The sequence below is a fragment of the Ostrea edulis genome, chromosome 5 (assembly GCF_947568905.1).
Source record: "Ostrea edulis chromosome 5, xbOstEdul1.1, whole genome shotgun sequence".
NCBI classification, from domain to species: Eukaryota; Metazoa; Mollusca; class Bivalvia; order Ostreida; family Ostreidae; genus Ostrea; species Ostrea edulis.
Genome location: NC_079168.1, coordinates 85,428,426 through 85,452,531, shown reverse-complemented (window position 1 = coordinate 85,452,531; position 24,106 = coordinate 85,428,426). Strand labels below are relative to the sequence as shown.

General features: G+C 37.5%; 1 protein-coding gene and 2 long non-coding RNA genes across 3 annotated transcripts in view; 1 reads left to right on the top strand and 2 right to left on the bottom strand.

Moving 5' to 3' along the window:
- Nucleotides 1–683: 683 nt before the first annotated feature.
- On the bottom strand, nt 684–3,126 carry LOC130055105 (uncharacterized). The gene is made up of 2 exons (XR_008803343.1): nt 1,979–3,126; nt 684–1,381 (listed from the first exon to the last, which is right to left on the bottom strand). It is a non-coding gene; the product is annotated as an uncharacterized LOC130055105 (long non-coding RNA).
- LOC125649524 (uncharacterized) lies at nt 1,348–6,933 on the top strand. The gene is made up of 2 exons (XR_008803344.1): nt 1,348–1,402; nt 6,222–6,933. It is a non-coding gene; the product is annotated as an uncharacterized LOC125649524 (long non-coding RNA).
- Nucleotides 6,934–10,354: 3,421 nt separating this feature from the next.
- Nucleotides 10,355–24,106, bottom strand: part of LOC125652644 (NAD-dependent protein deacetylase sirtuin-2-like) — a 29,993-nt gene continuing 16,241 nt past the window's right edge. The window contains exons 10-17 of the mRNA XM_048881985.2: nt 20,057–20,128; nt 19,901–19,956; nt 19,252–19,328; nt 17,092–17,149; nt 15,119–15,183; nt 14,140–14,206; nt 13,355–13,469; nt 10,355–12,577 (exon numbers count right to left, since the gene is read on the bottom strand). Of these exons, the coding sequence (XP_048737942.2) occupies nt 13,356–13,469; nt 14,140–14,206; nt 15,119–15,183; nt 17,092–17,149; nt 19,252–19,328; nt 19,901–19,956; nt 20,057–20,128 (509 nt within the window). The 3' untranslated portion in view covers nt 10,355–12,577; nt 13,355. The remainder of the gene's footprint in view (nt 12,578–13,354; nt 13,470–14,139; nt 14,207–15,118; nt 15,184–17,091; nt 17,150–19,251; nt 19,329–19,900; nt 19,957–20,056; nt 20,129–24,106) is intronic.

The window sequence follows — 24,106 nt, the reverse complement described above, 5'->3', positions numbered from 1 at the left end:
CAAGTAAGTGTTGATTTCTTTATGACAGTTTTGAGCATTACTGTTAAATGTTTGAAAACAAATTGTCTATTGCGTAAATCCAGGTACATCAGAGTTGAAACGTCGGTTGAAGAATAAACCGTCACCGACTCCGGCATTTAAACGTTTTCCAGAATCAAAACATGAATGCTTGTGAAGAGAAGTCGATGAAGGCTATGCCTCTCGACTTCTCTAAAGAGAATAAGGCATATGGTCTGTGTCCGGGCAGGTATGTATCCTATATAAGTACGGGTCTCGGATGCATCTCCAGATCTATTCTATACCCAGACAAAACTCAACTACAATTATGGAAATATTACAAACAATTTTAATACACTGCATATAAACACCCTAAAACCAGTATACTAGTCACTGTATACTAAAAATAACCAGGGTTAGATTTATTCTTGCCGTACCGTTTCTGTTGAGATCTTTCTCCTTTGAGCTCCAACTGTGAAATGCCGAAATATCGCTCATCACCACCTTATATACTGATGTGCACTCGAACTAACCTCGGGCTTTTTTGTAATGCACAGCAATAAAGCCTGGTTTACGTAATAGCTAGATACATCCCGAGCCCAACTTTTCCGAGCCCGACCGCTAATCATCACATTACCCATGCCTCTATTCCTCATGCGTCCTCGCATGATAAAACAATAAAGGGCTAATGATAAATGATTTAATGAGAAGAAATCATGAGATATGGAAACGATGAACATATCTTTAACAAATGAAATTTTCGATTCAAGTTATGCAAACTTTTGATATACATATATATCTTAAAGATAAAGAAGTTAAGGTCAACATCATATTCAAAGACTATCTGTCTGAACATTTCCGCATCAAGCTTCCAAAAGTCAATCTTAAATACTACATATTATAAAACTCCTCTCTCTCTACAATGTTCTCGACACTTCTGCCATTCTCATGGTACTTGGTGATGGTAACCTCTTTAACTCGCTTTCAGTAGCCAGCTGTCTGGGTACTTTTATCCAGGCACTGTACTTCCGACACCAGCATCTGTCTGTGTCGCAACTGCCACACCACCCTGGACAGGATACACTTCGGTTCTGAAGACCACTTTTCTGGGAGCTTGAACAGGACTGGGGAAGTTCGTTTTCTGTACGGACGTCCAGTCAACAGGTCAATTGTATCAGCCTTATCTGCTGGGGTTCCTTTTCCTTGAGAGTCTCCTGCAATACGCAATTTCCAAGTTGCCCAATAGTTATTTCCCTTTGTTGAACTCTTACGCACAGTGAGACGCAAAATGTATTTTCGTGCACACACAGTGGGTACAAATGTTTATCGTTGTCTTCATATATTGCTGAAAGGATGATTACCAGACATCATGCAACCACCCAAACTGCAAGGACACACAATTTTAGTAAGGTTATGAGTATTTATTAATGAAATAGCTCAAACAAAAATTGATAATCACCATCTTTCTTTGATTAAAGTATCACTCATGCAGAAGAGGAAATTGATTGATTGTATATTGTTTAACGTCCCCCTCGAGAATATTTCACTCATGGAGACGTCACCACTGCCGGTGAAGGGCTGCAAAATTTAGGCCTATGCTCGGCGCTTATGGCCATTGAGTAGGGAGGGATCTTTATCGTGCCACACCTGCTGTTACACGGGACCTTGGTTTTTGCAGTCTCATCCGAAGGACTGCCCCATTTAGTCGCCTCTTACGACAAGCAAGGGGTACTGAGGACCTATTCTAACCTGGATCCCCACGGGATTAGAACAGAAGAGGAAATAAAAAATAGATTTCATATTTAATTTGATGGCCTAATTCAAACAAATATTATTCTTCATATGGTCAGTTTAATGTTTACCAACGGCTGGTATAAACAAAATTTACGCTTTCATAACTTTTATCCATATTTACATAGCCAGTCTATAATGTGTATAGATCTTGTACCCACCCAAGCTTTCAACAGAACACTAAACGTACCTCCACCACAGAAGAGCTGATATCTTGGAAGTTGCGTATTGAACCTCTGGATCTTCATCTCAGTCGCTCCCACTGTCACTATCACCCTGCGGTGAGCAACTGGGTCCCGGAATGTCTTTCTCTGCCTTTTTCTCTGCCTGTTTGGACGTATCGATCTCTGCATGCTTCAACCTCATGTGTTTTGCTAGATATTCTCTCTTCTTAAAGGATACATGACATCTTTCGCACTCTGACATGCTGCTGGCACACTTTACTACATGGGCTGTCCAGGCATCCTTCTCTTCCACTTCTTTAAAACACACTGGACAAATCGCCTTCAATTTCTTGGGGGTCACCTGAATCTGAAAAATAGGTAAAACACAATAACCTTATACAACTGATTTCAGTCTTCTTGATGCAAACAAACAAAAACAAATAATAGCAGGGCTACTGGTCCTATCATAGGATAGACATGCTCTAAGATAAAGAATTTATGACATATATACAACTGAAATTCAAGTTCTAGTCCTGAACATAATCATGTAGCCAAGTAGGGGTACGTCTTTTGCGTTTTCGTCGGTTCTCAGCAACCAACTCGTCTGTAACTTCAACATTTTTGTTGGATGATCTGAAGTCATCATCCTGTTCTTCAAAATCTATATTGACATTTGGAGAGTCATTGAACCCTTACTCGGTACCCTCGCCTCTGAGAACTTGAGCCTAACAGGCTTTCATCCTGTCGCAATGAACTACTTGTTCCTTTCCGTTGCGTCCACAGTTGACCTTGTATAGGACTTCGGAGACTTTTGCCAGGACCTGGAATGGTCCTCGTCAATACGACGTCAACTTGGGAGAGCAACCGGTTTTCCTTTGTGGAAAATATACACCGAGTCCCCAGCAATGAATTGCTCATAGGACATCTTCATGTCGTGATAATGCTTTTGCCGTATAATTGCTACATCTGAATGTCGTCTAACCAAGTGGTGGACCCATTCCATCTGATCTAGCAGAACCCAGACCCAGTTATGCTTTGGGACCTGTTTCCAGGATGAAGGCATATCATATATAATATCCAACGGGGTGGCAGATTCCCTACCCAACATAAGCATGTTTGGGGTGAATCCCGTTGATTCATGCTGCGATGCTCTGTATGCCATCATTACAAAGGGTATGCTGTCATCCCAATCCCGATGATTATCATCGACATAATTACTTAGCATTGTAGCTAAGGTCTTGTTGAACCGTTCTACCATACCATCAGACTGAGGGTGGTATGGTGTGGTTCTTGTTTTTTGGATTTGCAAATGTTTGCATACCTCCTGGAATAAAAGACTCTCATACTGGCGGCCTTGGTCGGAATGTATGGAGACAGGGACTCCAAACCTACAGATTACTTCCTCTACAATTAGTCTTGCTACAGTTTGAGCCTCCATGTTAGGCATTGGGAAGGCCTCTGTCCATTTGGTGAAGTAATCCGACACTACCAGTATGTAGCGATTTCCTTTATCTGTGACTAGGAATTCCCCAAGGATATCTGTCGCTATCCTCTCCATTGGGTAACCAACTTGTAAAGGTTGCATTGGACCTCTTTTTGTCTTAAGTGGAGCTTTCCTTCGTACACATTGGTCGCATCCAGCAACATAACTCCTAACATCACTTTGCAGACTCGGCCAGTAATAATTCTGCTGAATCTTGTTCAGTGTCTTGGTCACTCCTAGATGACCAGATGTCTTTGAATCGTGCATCTGCTGCAAGATAAATCTTCACTGTGAGAGCGGCATAACAATTTGATATGCCGTATTGTTGCTCCCTTCAACTTCCCACCTACTCCACTGAGCCCACTATGACTTGACCATGTAACTTTCAGCAGTACCTTCAGTGTACTCTGGACGCTTCCCATCCTCCATCCAATCCTTAAACAAGTCTTTATATCCCGACTTTCATCCTGCATTGATTCAGCAGTACCCACATCTTTAACCTTTAATGTTCTTGACATATAGTCCTCATGCACATCTAGTTTCTCCCAGTCGTCAGAACATCCTCATCAGTCACAGAAAACAGATCAGAGTACCTGATAAGTAAATCTCTGGCCATGTCTTTTTCGTGACATCCGAGATTCGTAGTGCTGCAATCAAACAGCTCCTGTATATGCTTTGGCATTTCCTGCGTATTATTTTCAGCTTTCTTCATACATGACACTGCTACCATCTCACTGATTGGGGACAACTTACCGACCACAGTTCCTGGCTGAATATTCTTGTTAGAAGATGACAGATTCATCAGGCGAAGTGTCGTATCAAAGACCTAGCCAACATAGCAGAATCTGATTGTAAGAACTTTTCAGATGGCTCCAATTTTCACAGGGAATCCCCCATCCGGCTCTGCACATATCTTGCCCTCAACCATTACTTCAGACCTAGGGGGTATGACAACCCTGTTGACTAGTGCAATCTTGTACTCACGTGCGGTGCTTTCCAACTGGATAGGGCGTTCTATCCCAGATATGGCAACTTTGTGTGTACGCATGTTTATAATGGCCTCATGCTTGACGAGGAAATCTAAACCAAGAATTCCATCCACAGATATATCAGCCACGGTCATTTCTTGTTGTAGAGTTGTCCCATTCAGCACAAAGTTGATCGATGTTTTACCATATATCCCTACAGAGGACCCATTGGCGGACAGTACATCTCTGTCAACCTTTTCCAATAGCCACGTGTCTTTTCCGTGTATGTTCCCATAGCATACCTTTGATAGCAAGGAAACAGTAACACCTGTATCAATGAGTAAGTCCACATCCATCTCATTTATTTTGGCAGTCACATAAACTCCTGACTCCTTGATAGAATGGATTGTCCTTGAGTCTAGTCTTTTGCACGTGATTTAACGTAACTTGTTCTCTGATTGAGCAATGGACTTTCCCTGCATCCAATCATATGCTGATAGTTGAGGCTACAAAAATTGCACTAAATCTGCCAAGGGTTTGTAACGGAATGGATAGTAAACCTTTGGCTAGCGAAGATGTTTGTAGAGAAGCGGAGCGGATTGTAAACCCTTGGCTAGCGAAGATGCCTGAATCTCTAGTCAGGTGCTCTACCAACTTAAATGGCTGACCGCTACATTCCTCCCTCCTTAAATGTCTTCACGCTTGAATACATCAACCCAGGGTCTTCATCCCCTAGCAGGCATTTTCACTTGTCTGTTTCAGGGGCTGGTCTACAGCACCAAATGTCACAGGAAGGGAGAAATGCACATCCTGGTCACAGCACCAAATGTAAACAGGAAGGGAGAAAATGCAACAGACCAGACCTGGATTCGAACCCGGGCCCCCTGAATCTCTTGTCAGGTGGTCTACCAACTGAGCTATCTGACCACCGGTGATCAAACCCGACTGATTGCTACACATCTATTCATTTTAAGCTCGCTAGGACAACTGTCCGGAGAGCTGTTAATTGTCATTACCCTGGTGTTGGCATCAGCATCACACTTTAAGGGAAAAATTTAACCTGGGCTACATCTTTTAAACCAAGGGGGATGGGGTTTTGATATTTCACAAATTGATTCCTTATGTGTTGGTACCTTTGTTGTGGTACCAAGACTTTTGACCTAGTGACCTTGAACTTTGACCTACTTTTTAAAAACATTAATATGGGCTATATATCTTTAAAACCAAGGGGAATCGGGTTTTGATATTTCACATGGCTCATAAAGAGACCTTTGCTTTGGTACTAAGACTTTTTACCTAGTGACTTTTATTGTGGACTTTGACCTACTATTCAAAAACTTTAACCCTGGCTATATCTTTTGAACCAAGAGTGATGGGGCTTTGATGTTTCAAATATAGATGCCTCATTAGAAGACATTTCTTTTGTTACCAGATCTGTTAACCTTGGACTTTTGACCTACTTCAAAAACATAACCTAATTGGCTCAATCTTTTGAACCAAGGGGTTAGGGATTTGATATTTCATATTTAGATGCCTCATGGCCAGACCTTTGATATGGTATCAAAACTTTTGACCTAATAACCTTGGACTTCGACCTATTTTTCAGAACTTTAACCTTTTGAATGATAGGTTAAGTAGAGTCATGCTTCCCAGCAAGCTATGTTGTCCTCTTGACAATTCTTGTTGAAATTAGTCAGTAAAATCATTATAAGATAAAGCTTCTGAATCTTGTTGCAAATCTGAAGAAAAAAATCCAAAGAGCAACAGTTCTGCAGCTAGGTGATATAATGGCCTGTAGACCTCTCATTTTCATTTCAGAACGCCAGAAGAGTGGATGTATGTCATAAATGAATTTGTACTGAAACAAAGACTGGCTAGAATTGGATTAATGAATTAGAAAAGACTGTGTGTGTGATAGTGTACACATACTCCATGTCATTTTCCAACGTAGAAAAGGAGCAGCAATGTGCGTTACACTGGTTTCAGTCCTGGTCGTCCATGCAGAAAGGTGATTTCTTGAAAGACTTGTTGGAAAAGGCTGTTCCATGTTACGTCGACACCCTGTTTGATGCAATGCATTCACTGAATGTTCAGGATAAGCCCCCTAGTATATTTCAGTGTCAGATCAAGCTGTTTACCCAGTGGTTTGAGGAATGGTCAGTAAAAGACAGAAATGAATTCATGAATAAACTCCAGGAAATTGACCCCATGTTCATCAAAAAATTCAATGAAGAAGTAAATAAAACGAGTCATTGAAAATGTGGTGTGAAATTTATACCAGAATGTCAGATGGAATAATTTTTCAGTGTGATTTGTACAAGTGCCTCAAATAAGACTGTTTCTCAAAAGTGCATTTTAGATTTGTAATGATTGTGCCAACAAAACTATAGACATTTTGATCATATCAGCATGCTCTTGAACTTTTGAATGTTTGTCACAGCTCTTGGAAGCAAGGAGGACATCACTCATGAATTTGATGCTTTATGTTATATTTTTGTATTTTCTTCTTGAAATTAAAAGTCTAAAAACATTTCTTATCATTTAAATTCATCACAGAGGTCCACTGTAATCATTTGTCCGTTTATCACTCCTTGTTTTGCAACAATACATACATCATACTCAATTCATAAATAAATGAATTTGAGGTAACAAGTCAAGGTCACAGTGATATAATCAATTTGAAAAACAACATCATATATTATACCCCTTCTTAAAAATGGCCAGCATCTTTTAAACTTAATTTTGCTTCAGTCCAATGAAAGAGAGACATTTTAGTCTGCAGTAGAATAACTAGAATACCGACATCATAGGGGTGATCATATTAGTGGTAAAAAACCGAAATATTTCAAAGTTACCAGCACTTATCAGAAAGATCATAATTGATTAAATCGGTATTAGATATTCATTTTCTTTTTAAATTAATTAGTATCAATATTATTTGTAATGAAATAACAGTACATGTATGTGATTGTTTTCTTACACATATATGCTTTACGATTGTATTAAAGGGACTGATTCACGATTTTCCCCAAAATTTTCTTTTTCACTTTTAATGATCAAAATCTACTGCCTGATGTGTTTAAAAGATTTCACATAAAAATTAAGGTGATACGTACGTTATCACAGAAGCTCATTGTAGAGAGTTTATTATTTGTTTTGTAAACAGAGATTGCGGTGTGTTATTGTTTACGAAATTTTCAAAAGAAATGTATATTGATCTAAGTTTATTATATCTTTCACATTTCAAACATTTTTGGGGTAAAATGTGTCATCTAAAAGTTAAAATTTGTGACTACGCAAAATTAAGATGCTTTATTTTACAAAATCAATATTTTACTTGCTTGTTTGTATACATAAAATGACTCGAGTCTTTGTTTACATAACACAGATTCAAGACTAAAATATTGCTTTTATTCTTGCATTCAGAAGGTCCAAATTTTGGATGTCAACATTAAATGAGTTATATTTTTAATGTTTAACATCAAAAATGAAAAATATTTTTATCAAAAATCGGGAACCAGTCCCTTTAACATCATTACTATAAGGACATATTATTACTATTATAAAAGGCTTATACCTGGGTAAACCATATTATAGTAAAAGATAGAACATTTATAAACCCAGTAAAGGAATCTACTGTTAGTAGGATATTTTTTTTAAAGCTCACTTGAGCCAAAGTTTATCAAGTCTTTGCTAACTTTTCACAATTTTTTATCTTCTCCAGCACCACAATCTAATTATGTATGCGAGTATGCGGGCGGATATAACATTTAATTTTAAGCTTTGGTGAAAGGAATTCAAGTTTGTTGAAATAAAGGGCCATCCCTCCTTTAAAGGGGACATAATCAAGAAAAGGCAAAAATAGGGTGGGTCATTTAAATATCTTCTCAAGAACCACTGGCCAAATTACAATGGTTTTAAGACATGACCTCGTGGGTCATAATATGGGCATCGTCGGAAACCCATGGTCGGTTGCTCTAGACGATTACCTAGGTAATCATAGAGCGACCGACCGTGGGTTTCCGATGATGTAATATGGGTTAACATTTTTCTGTAGGAATAAAGAGGGTAAAAAAAAAAATCTTTTTGAAAATCTGCTGAAGAGTAGCAGGAACAAGCTGATTAGTTGAATGTTGTGGGCCACGGGCCTCTTGTTTGTATTGATATCTTGTTTATATTGATATTATTAAAGGAAGGACACAAGATGAAAATTTTTTTTTAGGGGCAGGGGGATGCACACAGACCCCTCCTCATTTCAGGCCCTTGAACAAACACCTTTCTGGTAGAATGAGTAGTAAACAAGATGCTGTAGATGTACATGTATTTATTTTCACAAAGTCATAATTTCGCGCATTATTACTTTTGGTTTGGTCTGCCGAGTTGTATATGGCTTACAGGAAATTAGCTTACATACTTTAGGTCTGCTGGTATGAAATTACGTGGAATTTTTATATGACCACAGACTTAGTGGTGGAAATCAGTACCACACATTAAAATGTATCAAACCCTGATAGAGGAGCAGGATTTAGTTTAAAAGTCTCATTTTTATAACAATTAATGCATTACAGACTTACTGGCTATAATTCAAACCCGAGATTGCTACACTCTTTCATGCAAGTCTGCATGCAATAATGTAGCTCACTTTGATTTTTTTTCCTGATGTTTTCGGGATTATCCCCCCCCCCTTCCAAAAAAAACAAGAGGCGGCCTTAACGGTCACCTGAGTACTAGTGATAAAGTATCACTACTCCCAAGGGCTATGAAATCTAGAATACATTTCCTGAACATTCTGAACTAATCTAAATTCTAATGTTCAACAACAGTATAAAACAAGATGCGTTCTTAAAACTTCACTGCCCTCAAAAGTGCATATACACTGATGGAAGGCTTTAAATAATAGGTGTATTAACATTAAAACATCAAAACATACTAATTTGGACCCATCCTATTAAAGTCAAACCCCTGGGTTGTGAATTTCACCATTTTTTGAACATCCTTTTCTGCTATTCCTGAGTATGCATTTAGATTTTATACAGTATCGGCAAACTTACACATAAATACTATTTACTAAGTTTGGCCCCACCCTGGGGTCAGAACCTCTACTCTGGGGATCATCAAATTTACAATTTTGGAAAAAGACTACCTGCTCTTTCTAAAATCCATTTAGTTTCAATTTAGTATCAATAACACTAAAGAAGATGTTATTTAAGTGTTTTACACATAAACACTATATACCAAGTTTGGCCCCACCCTGGGGTCAGAACCCCTACCCCGAGGATCATGAAATTTACAATTTTGGTAGAGGCCTTCCTGCTCTACATCACTATGCATGTAGTTTATCTTAAACATGTGCAGTTCAGAGAAGATTTTTAAAAATTGGTCAATTTTGGGCAGTTTTTCCTCAGGTGACCTAAAAAGTGGGAGTGGGCTACGTTATTCTGGCTATCTTTCATGGTATGACAAACTGATGCCAATAATGAATAACAAGAAATAAACAATGAAACATACACTTTAATAGCTATTCTATTTAATCTGTCCAACATACGACAGGAAGTGAAAAATGGATGAAAATAACGAAGTTTATTATATATATATATATATATAGGGATAACATTGGAACTTGATATATCCTGTAAAATAAATATCATGGGGGTGGGTGGGTGTTTAACCCCTAAAATTTATTATCAAAATGCTATTTGAGGCATCATTTTAATTTTTCCTCTTGGATCTGTTTGTTAAACTCAGTTTCATAATTATGTATCAAAACCCTCCACAACCGAGAAATTTTTGGCCCTGAAAAAAACTGTGTGTCAAGAGAATCAGCACAGAGCCCCCCCCCCCCCCCCCCCCCCCCCCCCCCCCCCCCCCCCCCCCCCCCTTCCAAGTATAAAATGAAATTCTAAAACTCTTATCACATAAAGGTAACAGTAAAAACAGGATAACAAAAAGTAGGTCATAAATAATTTACTGCATGTGTCATTTAAATGAAAAGTTTTGCTGTCTGCAATGTAATTGAAATTAGATTCTTTGATCCACTCATGTAGGGAGGGTCAAGGATCTATCTTAATTAGATTGATAGAGTAAAGCAGTTAATAGAAACACATCATTATCACAGGAACTCATCAATATGACATATTGCACTTTTGTTGGATATGACTTGCAGTCAATAAGAAATGATTAGTATCAACACCTACAAATAGAGTACAGTAACATCATAAAAATAATTTACCACATAACAACAAAAAATACCAGTTTATAGCATAAAACAGTCAATGATATTAAAATACTTGTACACTTGTACAATTAGTACAGTAAAATAAGGTTATAGCAAACCTCTAGGACCAGCAAAAAACAGTTCATTATAACAAGCATCACTATACAGTAAAACACGGTTATAGCAAACCTCCAGGGCCAGCAAAAAACAGTGCATTATAACCAAACTTCAATATACAGTAAAACACGGTTATAGTGAATCTCCAGAACCAGCAAAAAACATCATTATAACCAAACTTCGTTATTCAGTAAAACATGGTTATAATGAACGTCTATGGCCAGCAAAAACAGTTCATTGTAACCTTTGTTTGTTGTGATTTTCCTGTCACAAGGGCAATAAATATCACTTCGCAATAAGTGGGAATTCATCATAGGCATGTTTGTTATAACCATTAAGAAAACTTGAAGTTCAGAGCGAACTTTCTAATGGCATATTGAATTTCTTGGTTAATAGTACGGTGTATTATGGAGATATAAAACAATGCTGATTTTATATCCTCACAATACAAATAACCTGGACTCCTAATATCTATATCTTCTAGCAAATGAAAGGTCAGTGCTATAACTGAAACAACAGGCACATGGGCCACATCGCTCACCAGAGTCACCGTAGCTCATACATGTATATAAAGATTTTTCTTATATATTCGAATGTAAAACTTTGATCCCTATTGCGGCCCCAACCTACTCCTGGGGGCCATGATTTTTACAAAATTGAATCTGCACTATGTCATGAAGCTTTCATGTAAATGTAAACTTTTCTGGCCAGTGATTTTTCAGAAGATTTTTAATGATTTTCCCTATATATTTGCATGTAAAATTTTGATCCCCTAATTTGGCCCCATCCTAACCCCAGGGGTCATGAGTTTAACAAAGTTGAATCTGCACTATGTCAGGAAGTTTACATATAAATCTCAGCTCTTCTGGCCCAGTGGTTCTTGAGAAGAAGAATTTTAAATGACCCCACCCTATTTTTGCGATTATCTCCCCTTTGAAGAGGGCATGGCCCTTCATGTGAACAAACTTGAAAGCCCTTCACCCAAGGATGCTTTTGGCTAAGTTTGGTTATAATTGGCCCAGTGGTTCTGGAGAAGAAGTTGAAAAAGTAAAAAGGTTTACAAATGGACAGACGACGGACAACAGGCGATCAGAAAAGCTCACTTGAGCTTTCCGCTCCGGCGAGCTAAAAACAATGCATTAAAAAAAGTACAAAATTACCACGAACAAAACACGGGTAAATGCTAATACATTAGATTCCATTTTAACACCAAATAAATATATATCTATTAAATACAGTGTGACATAAGGATATACTCTTTGAATGAGATGCTCGTTTATATTAACATAAATGACTGGGATGGTGTGTATGCTAAAACTTTATGTGGAAGATTAATGTGATTAAATGAAAGTTGTAAAGTTTTTTGTGGTTTTTTTTTTAGTAGGATATGAGGGTGCATGAACCTTAAATTAAAAAAAAAAATCCAATGCTGAATAAAAAACCCAAATGTAAATAATCTATACATGATCATACAAAATATATCATTACATCTATACAATAACATTCAAAAATGAAAAAGTCTGGTGGTACATGAAAAATCATCTTAATGATTGTAATGACTATAATGTCAAAACTTATGTACATGTATCAATGTATAAAGGGAGAATGTTGATGTTGTGGGCGACAAACCAGTAAAGAATGACGCAGGTGAGATGTCATTGAACCAAGAAGCAAAGGAGAAAACTTGGCTAGAGCATTATGAAAAGCTCCTAAATGTGGAATTTGAATGGGACCCTGAACATCTAACCGATGAACCACCACTGGAAGGGCCACTTGTCCAAATCACAATTGATGCTTTGCATTTTCAAAATCCATTGAACTGTAAATTCTTGATGGATTTAACCTGAAACAGTAACACCATGATGTAGAGTATCATGGATAACACACAGATAGTACACATATAAAAAGTCTGAATTATCGTTAATGAATGTTTTCTGAAAATAATTCTGCTGTGGTGTACAATGCATTTTCAAACAGCATGAACACTTCCATTCCCCTCTCATTTCACACAAGCCCTATCATCAACATGTTGTTATACCCCCCGAACGAAGTTCGGGGGGTATATAGGAATCACTCTGTCTGTCTAGATTCGTGTCTGGGCCATAACATCTTTGTTCTTTGACTTAGGCATACCATATTTGGCACACAGGTGGATCACCATGAGACGATGTGTCATGTACCTTCATGACCTCTATATGACCTTGACCTCAAGGTCAAAATTAATTATAGGGTTTTGACATAGTCATACCATAAGACATGGGTGTATCACCATGAGACTATGTGTCATGTACATTCATGACCTCTTTATGACCTTCACCTTTGATCTCAAGGTCAAAATTATAGGTTTATACCATGGATTTGTGTTTGGACTATATCTTCCATTTCCTTCTACAAAGGCATACCATATTTTTACACTCAGGAAAGAGGTAATTTATACCTATTAACAACACCCTTTGGGAGATTGGGGTAAGCGGGGGTTATTCTTAGTGAGCATTGCTCACAGTACCTCTTGTTACTTATAAGGTTTGTTACTGACTGCCTACAGAAATCTGTTGAGTTGTTAAAGTCCATAAAAGGCTTGGTAAAGCTTTATTTTTTGTTACAAAATAATCATTCTTACATTAATGCTTGGCTTTGGTTTTTGGTGATGAAGTTGATTTTGTATTTCCTTTCTGACCAACATTTTCGTCATCAATTCTCTTATGTTCCTGTTTCACTCTTTTGCGAAGTTCATCCTGAAGAAAAGGAATTAAATTTTTTGACAAGACAATAAGAAGATAATATACACATATATAATTAGCAGTTAGGATGTGATCTTCAATAGATAATTTTTTTCTTTTTCTGATTTCCAATAAGTGACATTGTCCAACTTAAAATCAACATTTGTAAAACATGAGGATATGCAGAGGGAGCATGTAATGAGATATAGCTCTAAAAGGAATTTTCAACTAGGGAAAAACTAGCCCCGGTCATAAGATTCCATTAATGCTGTAACAAACAGAGTTATACTGGTGAGGCACACGTTGTATTAATTACCGAAGCTTATAAAACAACAACCTCAAATCTGAAGACCGAGGTTACTTATTCTCTTTCATCTTCTTTAGCCCAGGGTTTTCGGTACACTCCGCTTCCAACAAACTGTGGCAAGTGAAGTGGATCCAAAACCCTTGGCTAGCAAAGATAATTCTCATTCTAAAAATATTATTTCATTGCTTTTTATAAAATCACAAACTGTCTACATTAGATTTACTGCATGTGTGTCATATTATATTCTATGAGGTCAAAATATGATAGTTATACTCTTTTACCTGACTAAAACTTAAGTGCATTGATCAATCAAAATGTATTACAATATATATAAATAAACATACATTCATAGTATCATATTCTAAGATCTGCACTTACTCCCCATCCTAACATGTCTGCCAGTTTGTAACAGCCATCATCACAAGTACCCTCCAAGAAGACATCTCTACAAAACAACACGTGTTTGTGAAACACTGATGCCCCTGTATGACAGCACAGTAATTCTGGTACCCAAACAAAGGTCTTGTCACAAAAAATACACAGACAAATTATGAAAGCCCTGTCGATAAACATTCAAAAGTTATAGCCTGATTTAAAAGTTTTTCAAAAGTAGATCACATCTTGAGGTCAAAAGTTTTGTTATCTAAAGGTCTTGAAAGGAATACCCATAAAAAAATATGAAAGCCCTATCACCTTCAAAAGTTATATGGCCAAGGTTAAAGTTTTTGCAGACAAACAGACAGACCAAAAACCTAAATTCCTCCGAATCTGATTACAGGGGCATAAAAACACATTGCAATTTCAAAACTTGGAGCTGAATAAAATTGAGAAGCATCCTTGTTCTCACTTAGATCTATTAAATAAAGAGCCAAATCACACCTAGTATTGATCAGGATTTAGATATTTTAAAGAAAGGCTATATGAATGTATATATACATCATGCATGAAGAAAGTAAAAAGCATTGTGTAGATAAGAAGTCTTTTTCTCTATATAAACATACTAAAGATACTGGAATAATTAAATCAAAACCTGAACTTTAGCATTCATAAGGACGGACAGAGACTACAGTGGACACTGTAGCACTGTAAGCATGTGCTTACAAATATTTTCGTTAAATTTTTATTACATATTACGAAAAATGTCCTCAGCTTCTGAGGGACTGCTGCCCCCTAGACCCCCTGCTTGCAAATATTTCAAACCTAGCTACGCCACTGGACCAACATGAGATTAACTAACAGCCTAACTAATATCAATCATTCTAAGGTGAGAACCTCGTAAGTTGTTAGAACTTGTGTTCAAACCTTCTGTATATTATATATGTAATAAAGTATGTTCAAATCACTTGTATATACTTGCCTGTAGTTATCTTCATCATCAAATTTGAAACCACCTCCAAACATAAGCATAGCAAATGGATTAGTCTGAAACAAGGAAATGTCCAATTAATTTACAGGTTTAGAAGCAGTTTAGCAAAACAGTACATCATACAACATCCAACTAAGAACAAGAAGTGATCAATCTCATCAATCAAAATGTAGAGCAAGACAAACACAGACCCCTGAACACATCAGAGGTGGGATCAGAAAAACAAAGACCCCTGGACACATCAGAGGTGGGATCAGACAAACACAGACCCCTGGACACATCAGAGGTGGGATGAGACAAACACAGACCCCTGGACACATCAGAGGTGGGATCAGACAAACACAGACCCCTGGACACATCAGAAGTGGGATGAGACAAATGCAGACCTCTGAACACATCAGAGGTGGGATCAGACAAACACAGACCCCTGGACACATCAGAGGTGGGATCAGACAAACACAGACCCCTGGACACATCAGAGGTGGGATGAGACAAACACAGACCCCTGGACACATCAGAGGTGGGATCAGAAAAACACAGACCCCTGGACACATCAGAGGTGGGATCAGAAAAACACAGACCCCTGGACACATCAGAGGTGGGATCAGACAAACACAGACCCCTGGACACATCAGAAGTGGGATGAGACAAATGCAGACCTCTGAACACATCAGAGGTGGGATCAGACAAACACAGACCCCTGGACACATGAGAGGTGGGATCAGACAAACACATACAACTGGACACATCAGAGGTGGGATCAGACAAACACAGACCCCTGGATACATCAGAGGTGGGATCAGTTGCCTAGGAGGAGTAAGCGTTCCCTGTTGACTGGTCAGAATAGAGTAATCCGTAGTCAAAATCAATATACCTGTTAACATCCACATACTCCTGACAACAAGCACCTGTTAACATTCACATACTGCTGACAACAAGCACCTGTTCACTTCCATATACTTCTGACAACAAGCACCTGTTAACTTCCATATACTCCTGACAACAAGCACCTGTTAACATCCACATACTCCTGACAACAAGCACCTAACATCCCCATACTCCTGACAACAAGCACCTGTTAACTTCCATATACTCCTGACAACAAGCACCTATTAACATCCCCATACTCCTGACAACAAGAACCTGTTAACATCCACATACTCCTGACAACAAGCACCTGTTAACATCCACATACTCCTGACAACAAGCACCTGTTAACATTTACACACCCCTGACAACAAGCACCTGTTAACATTCACACACTCCTGACAACAAGCACCTGTTCACTTCCATATACTCCTGACAACAAGCACCTGTTAACTTCCACATACTCCTGACAACAAGCACCTGTTAACATTCACACACTCCTGACAACAAGCACCTGTTAACATTCACACACTCCTGACAACAAGCACCTGTTCACTTCCATATACTCCTGACAACAAGCACCTGTTAACTTCCACATACTCCTGACAACAAGCACCTGTTAACATTCACACACTCCTGACAACAAGCACCTGTTAACATTCACACACTCCTGACAACAAGCACCTGTTCACTTCCATATACTCCTGACAACAAGCACCTGTTAACATTCACACACCCCTGACAACAAGCACCTGTTAACATTCACACACTCCTGACAACAAGCACCTGTTAACTTCCACATACTCCAGACATCAAGCACCTGTTGACATCTACATACTCCTGACAACAAGCACCTGTTAACGTTCACACACTCCTGACAACAAGCACCTGTTAACGTTCACACACTCCTGACAGTAATAACACTGCATTTTCATAGAAATTAAATACATTATTGTATCTCTGTCATCTGAAAATATCCTTTGGAATATTATTGCACTAGGAATTTCAATCATTTTTTTCATTGAAGTTCTAAATTTTTAACATGATCACATGACAGTATTACGTAGACAGTAACACTCCCAACTCCGAGGACTTACTGGTCCGGTTCCTGTCTTCTCTAAGTTGATATACAGCCTTGGAGTCTCCTCTGGAACTCTAAAAATAACAAATAACACTTCAAATATACCAGACTACACACTTCACAAAGTATAGATTAAACTAATGAGTGGTTAAAACATAGAAAAGATATCCTTGGCTATGTCGATAAAACATGGTTATCATTTCTTATATTACTTGTAAGATGAGTTTTGATTGGTTAACAAGCCAAGTGTAATTTACAACCTGCTGAAAGCTGTGACCTCAAAATCAATAGGGATCATCTACTCCTTAGGATCAATATACCTAGTTTGATGTCTGAAAGAGTTCTCAAAATATTGAGCAGACAGTATATTCCTATGTCCTGTTTAACCCTTGACCTGATTCACCATGTGACCTCAAAATCAATAGGGGTCATCTATCCCTCAGGATGTACCAGTGTACCAAGTTTGATGTCTGACAAGGGAAGGGTTCTCAGGATATTGAGCGGACAGTAGTGATGGGACGGTGATCGATTATTATAAAAAAATTGATTGGTTTACTTTTTCCGAATCCGATAATCGATTATGAAATTTTATAATCGAAAGTCGCTGTCAAAACCGGAAAGATGGTGGATAACAAGGACCGAGTTGGTTTTGTATTTTAGTTAATTTCAAAATGGCAAGTATCACTGTATGTATCTTTTTTTTGTTCATGTGTTATTCTTTTTTTAAATATCTGCTTCAGTCTCAAGGTTAGTGCCAGTTTTATTGTAGTTTGCTGTTAGATAAAAAATAATGCATGAATGACTGGTTTTGTTCATTCATGCAGTATTCATATAGAGAAAGCAACATACATGGTGGTGCAGAAGGTTTAAACAAATAATACTGAATAAAAAATATATTTTTATAATTAAATATCATAGAAAAATAATTATTAATCAAAAATCAATTGGTTTTCTACTCCCGATTACAAAACGATAATCGATTATGATTTTAAACCGATATCGATTGCCCATCACTAGCGGACAGTATATTCATATGTCTAGTTTAACCCTTGACCTTTCATCATGTGACCTCAAAATCAATAGGAGTCATCTACTCCTTACAATGTACTAGAGTACCAAGTTTGATGTCTGTCAAGGAAAGGGTTCTCAAGATATTGTGCGGACATTATCTTCCTATTATCCAAAGTGGATTGACCCTTGACCTTTTGACCTCAATTTCAATAGGGGTCCTCTTCTACTCATAACCAACCCGTATGTGAAATATTATTACGATCAAGTGAATGGTTCTCAAGATATTGAGCGGACAACATGTGGTCTACCAACCAACAAACCAATGGACAGGTGCAAAGCAATATGCCCCTCTTCTTTAAATGGGGGCATAAATATTCGGATCATCCTGTCTATTCACTCCCCACAAATGTCTGAGTGGGGTTGGCGGTGGGTGGGGTTGGGGGTGGGTGGGGGTGGGGGTTGGAGTGGTGGGGCGGGAAGGGAATGTGTCATGCTTATATAAGCAAGCTTTCAAGAAAATCTTGGCTTTTCTAGTCAAGTGGTTCTTGTTGACAAGATCTTTTAGAAAGTCATCACTTTATTTTCAAAAGGTTAGTTGTATTTGGCACATCAGCGAGACAATCGTGCTTGGTCAATGTTTTCCAGTAGAATTTTGCTGTGGAAATAAACACTCAAATGAGCTTGATTTCCTTAATATTGCATGATCCATGCCCCAAGTATCTGTATCAAACTACCCCACTTGTGACCCCACCACGTGTGACTTCTGTTGAAATATTGACCCCGAAATGATTAAAGATAAGTGATATTTTTTTCCCAGCAAAATTGTAACATGTGGAAGCACTAAATACAACTAGTCTTTCAAATTTTTTAATAAATTGTATTTCCCTTTGGAAGAAGACACCTGCCCTGTAGAACTGTACAGACTTTAATCCCCTTTACCCAAATATACCTTGTGCCAAGTTTGGTTGAAATTAACCCAGTAGTTCTTATGAAGAGAAAAAGATTTGAAAGTTTATGGAGACGGACAGATTCTGTACAAAAATGCTCACTTAGGTCTTCATGTCAGGCAATAGTTCATCCCTTGAGGGCTCACATAATTACTGTTAGCCAAGTAAACAATTGTATATTGTACAAACCATCATATGTAAAAGTAAATTGCATTCACCTGCTTGTAAGTGAAGCAAATGGCTGCACGGTTAGAGACGTCCCCATAATTATCAGCAAGTCACATGAACTAAAATCCTAAAATGACAGAGATCAGAGATACTGTACCACTCTATTTCCACACCGGACGCTTGTGTGTAGTAGTGATTAACACCCAGTATGTGAGAAGGCTCTATTAAGGACATAGGATACCCAAAATAAATTGTTATAGAATTTGTAAAACTATTTGTAAAATTTAATGTTTTAATGTTGCTAAAAACCATACATGCATTTACCGCAATTTTTTTTCCAAAGAAACCACTTTTATTTTTGCATTATTCACAAATCTTTACTTGAAAATTCAATGAAAAAACATTACGAAAGAGTTGAAATCCTTCAGAAACAATCTTTTTTATTGGCGCACTTCATTATTTAATGACTGATTTACATTATTGTTTGATCAAGTAATTAAAAAAAAAACCACACAAGCACAAAATCCTACTTCATTTGATGCATCCATCCTAAGGTATCCTATGACCGTAATGTAAAATGCCAGGCATTACGAATTGCTGTGTATTTTTAATTTCTATGTGAAATACATTGACAATGTGATAATTCTATGAATTTGTATAATAAACAGGTTGTAACTTTCCATTTTACAAAAGTTTTACCTGCGAGACGCAATGGGCAAATCTTACAGGCAGCCTCTCCCCGAAGAAAACAATATCTTCAAAATAAAAGATAAGATAACTCTTATTAGACATTATTCTGTTAAAATGGTTTTCAATAAAAATATTACATTTAATTTCTATTTTTCTGATACTTACCAGGTTTAACTATTCCATCACAATCTTCCCTCTCACACTTTGGAATTTCCAGTTCTTTGTCTAAAATTTTCCCTGGTCACAAAAAAGTTAAGACTATTACGTATTACTGTAAATGCATTATATCTGGTGTTCTGTATCTGAACATCGTTATCTCGGATATGTGGAAGTGAGTTAAAAGTCCAAACTACATTTTCTTTATGTATTTTAACCTCAATATCCCAAACCCTCAATTTTTTTATCAGCTCCATCAAGTTCAAGATAACGAGGTTTGACAGTATATCTAGTGTGCACGATTTTTGACAGAAATTGATTTTTAAACAAGCTAGTGTGGATTTGATTTAGCACTTTCTAAATGTACCACATAAATATATATATATACACACAAGACATAGTAGTGCTGTACTTGATTTAGCTGCTAAATGGAATACACAGCCCAATGTAATACATGTTTATATTAACAAGAGGCCCAAGGGCCTAGAATCGCTCTTCTGATAAATTGTACAACCCCACCATTTCTATTCTTAGCCTCTTAGTATTCTAAATCTTTAGTTAAATCCTAAGAATTCAAAAAAAGTAGGTCAATGTGACCTACTTTTTGGTTTACACATTTTGAGAACCCAAGAAATATCAACTGACAAAGTTTGATGATTTTAAGCCAATTAGTATCTGAATATTGAAATATAGCTGTCAAATTCCAATCGTAGGTCATGGTGACCTACTTTTTGGTCAGCGAACTCCGAACATGCAAGACCCATCAACTGACAAAGTTTGATGACTGTAGGTCAAATAGTATCTGAAATATATAAATATAGCCGTCCAATTCCAAAAGTAGGTCAAGGTGACCTACTTTTTCGTCAACACCCTTCAAACATGCAAGACCCAGCAACTGACAAAGTTTGATGACTGTAGGTCAAATAGTATCTGAATTATATAAATATAGCCATCCAATTCCAAAAGTAGGTCAAGGTGACCTATTTTTTGGTCGACACCCTTTGAACATGCAAGACGCATCAACTGACAAAGTTTGATGACTGTAGGTCAAATAGTGTCTGAAATATATAAATATAGCCGTCCAATTCCAAAAGTAGGTCAAGGTGACCTACTTTTTGGTCGAAATCCTTTGAACATGCAAGACCCAACAACTGACAAAGTTTGATGACTGTAGGTCAAATAGTATCTGAAATATATAAATATAGCCGTCCAATTCCAAAAGTAGGTCAAGGTGACCTACTTTTTGGTCGAAACCCTTCGAACATGCAAGACCCATCAACTGACAAATTTTGATGACTGTAGGTCAAATAGTATCTGAAATATATAAATATAGTCGTCAAATTCCAAAAGTAGGTCAAGGTGACCTACTTTTTGGTCGACACACTCCGTAGACTCAAGATGCATCAACTGTCAAAGTTTGATGATTGTAGGTCAATTAGTGACTGAAATATATAAATATAACTGTCAAATGCCAAAAGTAGGTCACAGTGACCTACTTTTTGGTCGATACACTCCGAAGACTCAAGATGCATCAACTGACAAAGTTTGATGATTGTAGGTCAAATAGTGTCTGAAATAAAGTAATTCAGCTGTCAAATACCAAAAGTAGGTCAGGGTGACCTACTTTTTGGTCGACACAAACCGAAGACTGAAGACGCATCAACTGACAAAGTTTGATGATCCTAGGTTTTACAGTGCCCAAAATATGCATCTAAAATTGAAAATGTGAAATTTGAATATCTGCAAAATTCAAAAGGTAGGTCACTGTGACCTACTTTTTTTATAAATATGTTTCAAGGCCTCAAGATGCATCAACTTACAAGATTTGATGATTCTAAACCTCTCGGTATTTGAAATAACAAATTAAAATATATCTATAAATGATAAGCCATAAAATTCAGAAAGTAGGTCACGGTGACCTATTTTTCAGTTGACGCATTTCAAGGTCCCATGATCCACCAACTGACAAGTTTTGATGATCATAGGCTTCAAAGTGTCCAAGATATGCATCAAAATTAATTTTAAAATAAATACCTGCAAAATTCAAAAAGTAGGTCAACGTGACCTACTTTTGAGACAACTTCACACAAGGTCCTAAGATGCATCAACTGTCAAAATTTGATGATCCTAGTCCTTATAATGACTAAAATATCAAAGATTTAAGGAAATATAAATTTAGGTCAACTTTGAAGTGACCTTGAGACCACGCCCTTTGCCCCAGGGTAATGCCTTGAACAATTTTTAATCTACAACATATCCTCATCCTTATGTGTAAGTTTGGTGATAATCTGCCCATTGGTTCTTGAGAAGAAGATTTTTTAGCAACCACTACTTTTGTTTGTATTTTCCTGATTATCTCCCCTTGTTAAAGGGTCACATCCCTCTATTTAGTATGTATGAAAGCCCTTGGGCCAATGATACCCTGTAACAAATTTTAAAAAAATTGGCCAAGGGGTTCTTGAGTTATTGCCCTTTTTCTAAAAAGTTTACGCACACCGCACAAATGGCCATAGCATTAGCTCTTTGAGCCTTCAGCTCAAAAGAGCTAAAAATGTAATTCATTGTGTTTGATTTGGGCCAGTAAACCCTCCAATGAAAGATGCTTGAATGGCCAGTGTTAAAAAGTATTTCATGAAAATAAAACTATAACACAATATGAAATTTATCTCTCTGCAGCGTTGTTGAAATGAAAAAAAGACATCTTAACATCATCAAACAACAAGGATATAAAATTGAGGAAAAATATTAAGACCCATTGCTGGATCTGAAATTGAGGGTCAAATCCAGTTAAAATTTGATCTGACTTACATAATGAAACATGGTTACTAAACTTCCAGGGTTAGCCTCCAGGGCCAGTGAAATACAGTTCATTACAACGAAACTTCATTATACAGTAAAACACAGTTATAGCGAACCTCCAGGGCCTGCACAAAACAGTTTGTCATAGCCAAACTTCATTATACAGTAAAACATGGTTATTATAGCGAATCTCCAGGGCCAACGAAAGACAGTTCATTATAACCAAACTTCATTATACAGTAAAACACTGTTATTATAGCAAACTTCCAGGGCCTGCAAAAAACAGTTCATTAAAACCAAACTCCATTATACAGTAAAACATAGTTATAGCAAACCTCCAGGGCCAACGAAAGACAGTTCATTATAACCAAACTTCATTATACAGTAAAACACTGTTATTATAGCAAACTTCCAGGGCCAGCAAAATACAGTTCATTGTAACGGCTATTCCAGAAATAAATGCATGGGGGGGGGGGGGGGGGTTGGGGTTTGGGAGGCACCTTTTGTATATACCAAGCACCCATAAAAAAAAAATAAAAAATTACCCCATGACCCATCAAATTGATAAACTCATTTTACAATGACCCATCTAATTAAAACAAAAACTAACCAGACCCACCACAAAAATATTTTTAAAAATGAAAACGGTACAAATCTCGCGAGGTTTTCGGGACAAATATTCTAGTCAATGACGCGGTAATGCCTGTGCGACATTGTATCACAGTAGTTCTGAAGAAACGATGTCACATCAACAATCAAAGGCATCTATGGCGGGAATGTTGGAAAGATTGGGAGTCCAAACGATGCTATTATCATGAAATGGGTATGGATATGTTTTTCCACAAATCGTTCATCTTCTAATGGAGCCCGTGCCCAGGGGCCTCTATATCACCATCACACTGACTGATAAATATAACGCATCGGTACCCTCGTATAAATCAACTAAGGTTTGCCTATTTTGATTAGAAAATGGAATACCTATTGGTTTCAAAATATTCCCAAAATCGATGCACTGTAAACTGTAATAATCTACAGAACAGGGTTCACCGCCATCACGTCCAAAGGGACCCTACTAAACGCGCCTCTAATTTGAAGAGTGCCGTAATGGAAAGTTATGTGCTGCAAAGAGCGACAACTCGAATAGTTCTATGTTACTTCCGATTTCCGATTTCTAAAGCAGCATTTCGAAAGCACGTTTTCAATTTTCCCTCCGACGTTTTGTAACCAACACGACAAGAGCGACAATAAAAATATTCTGAA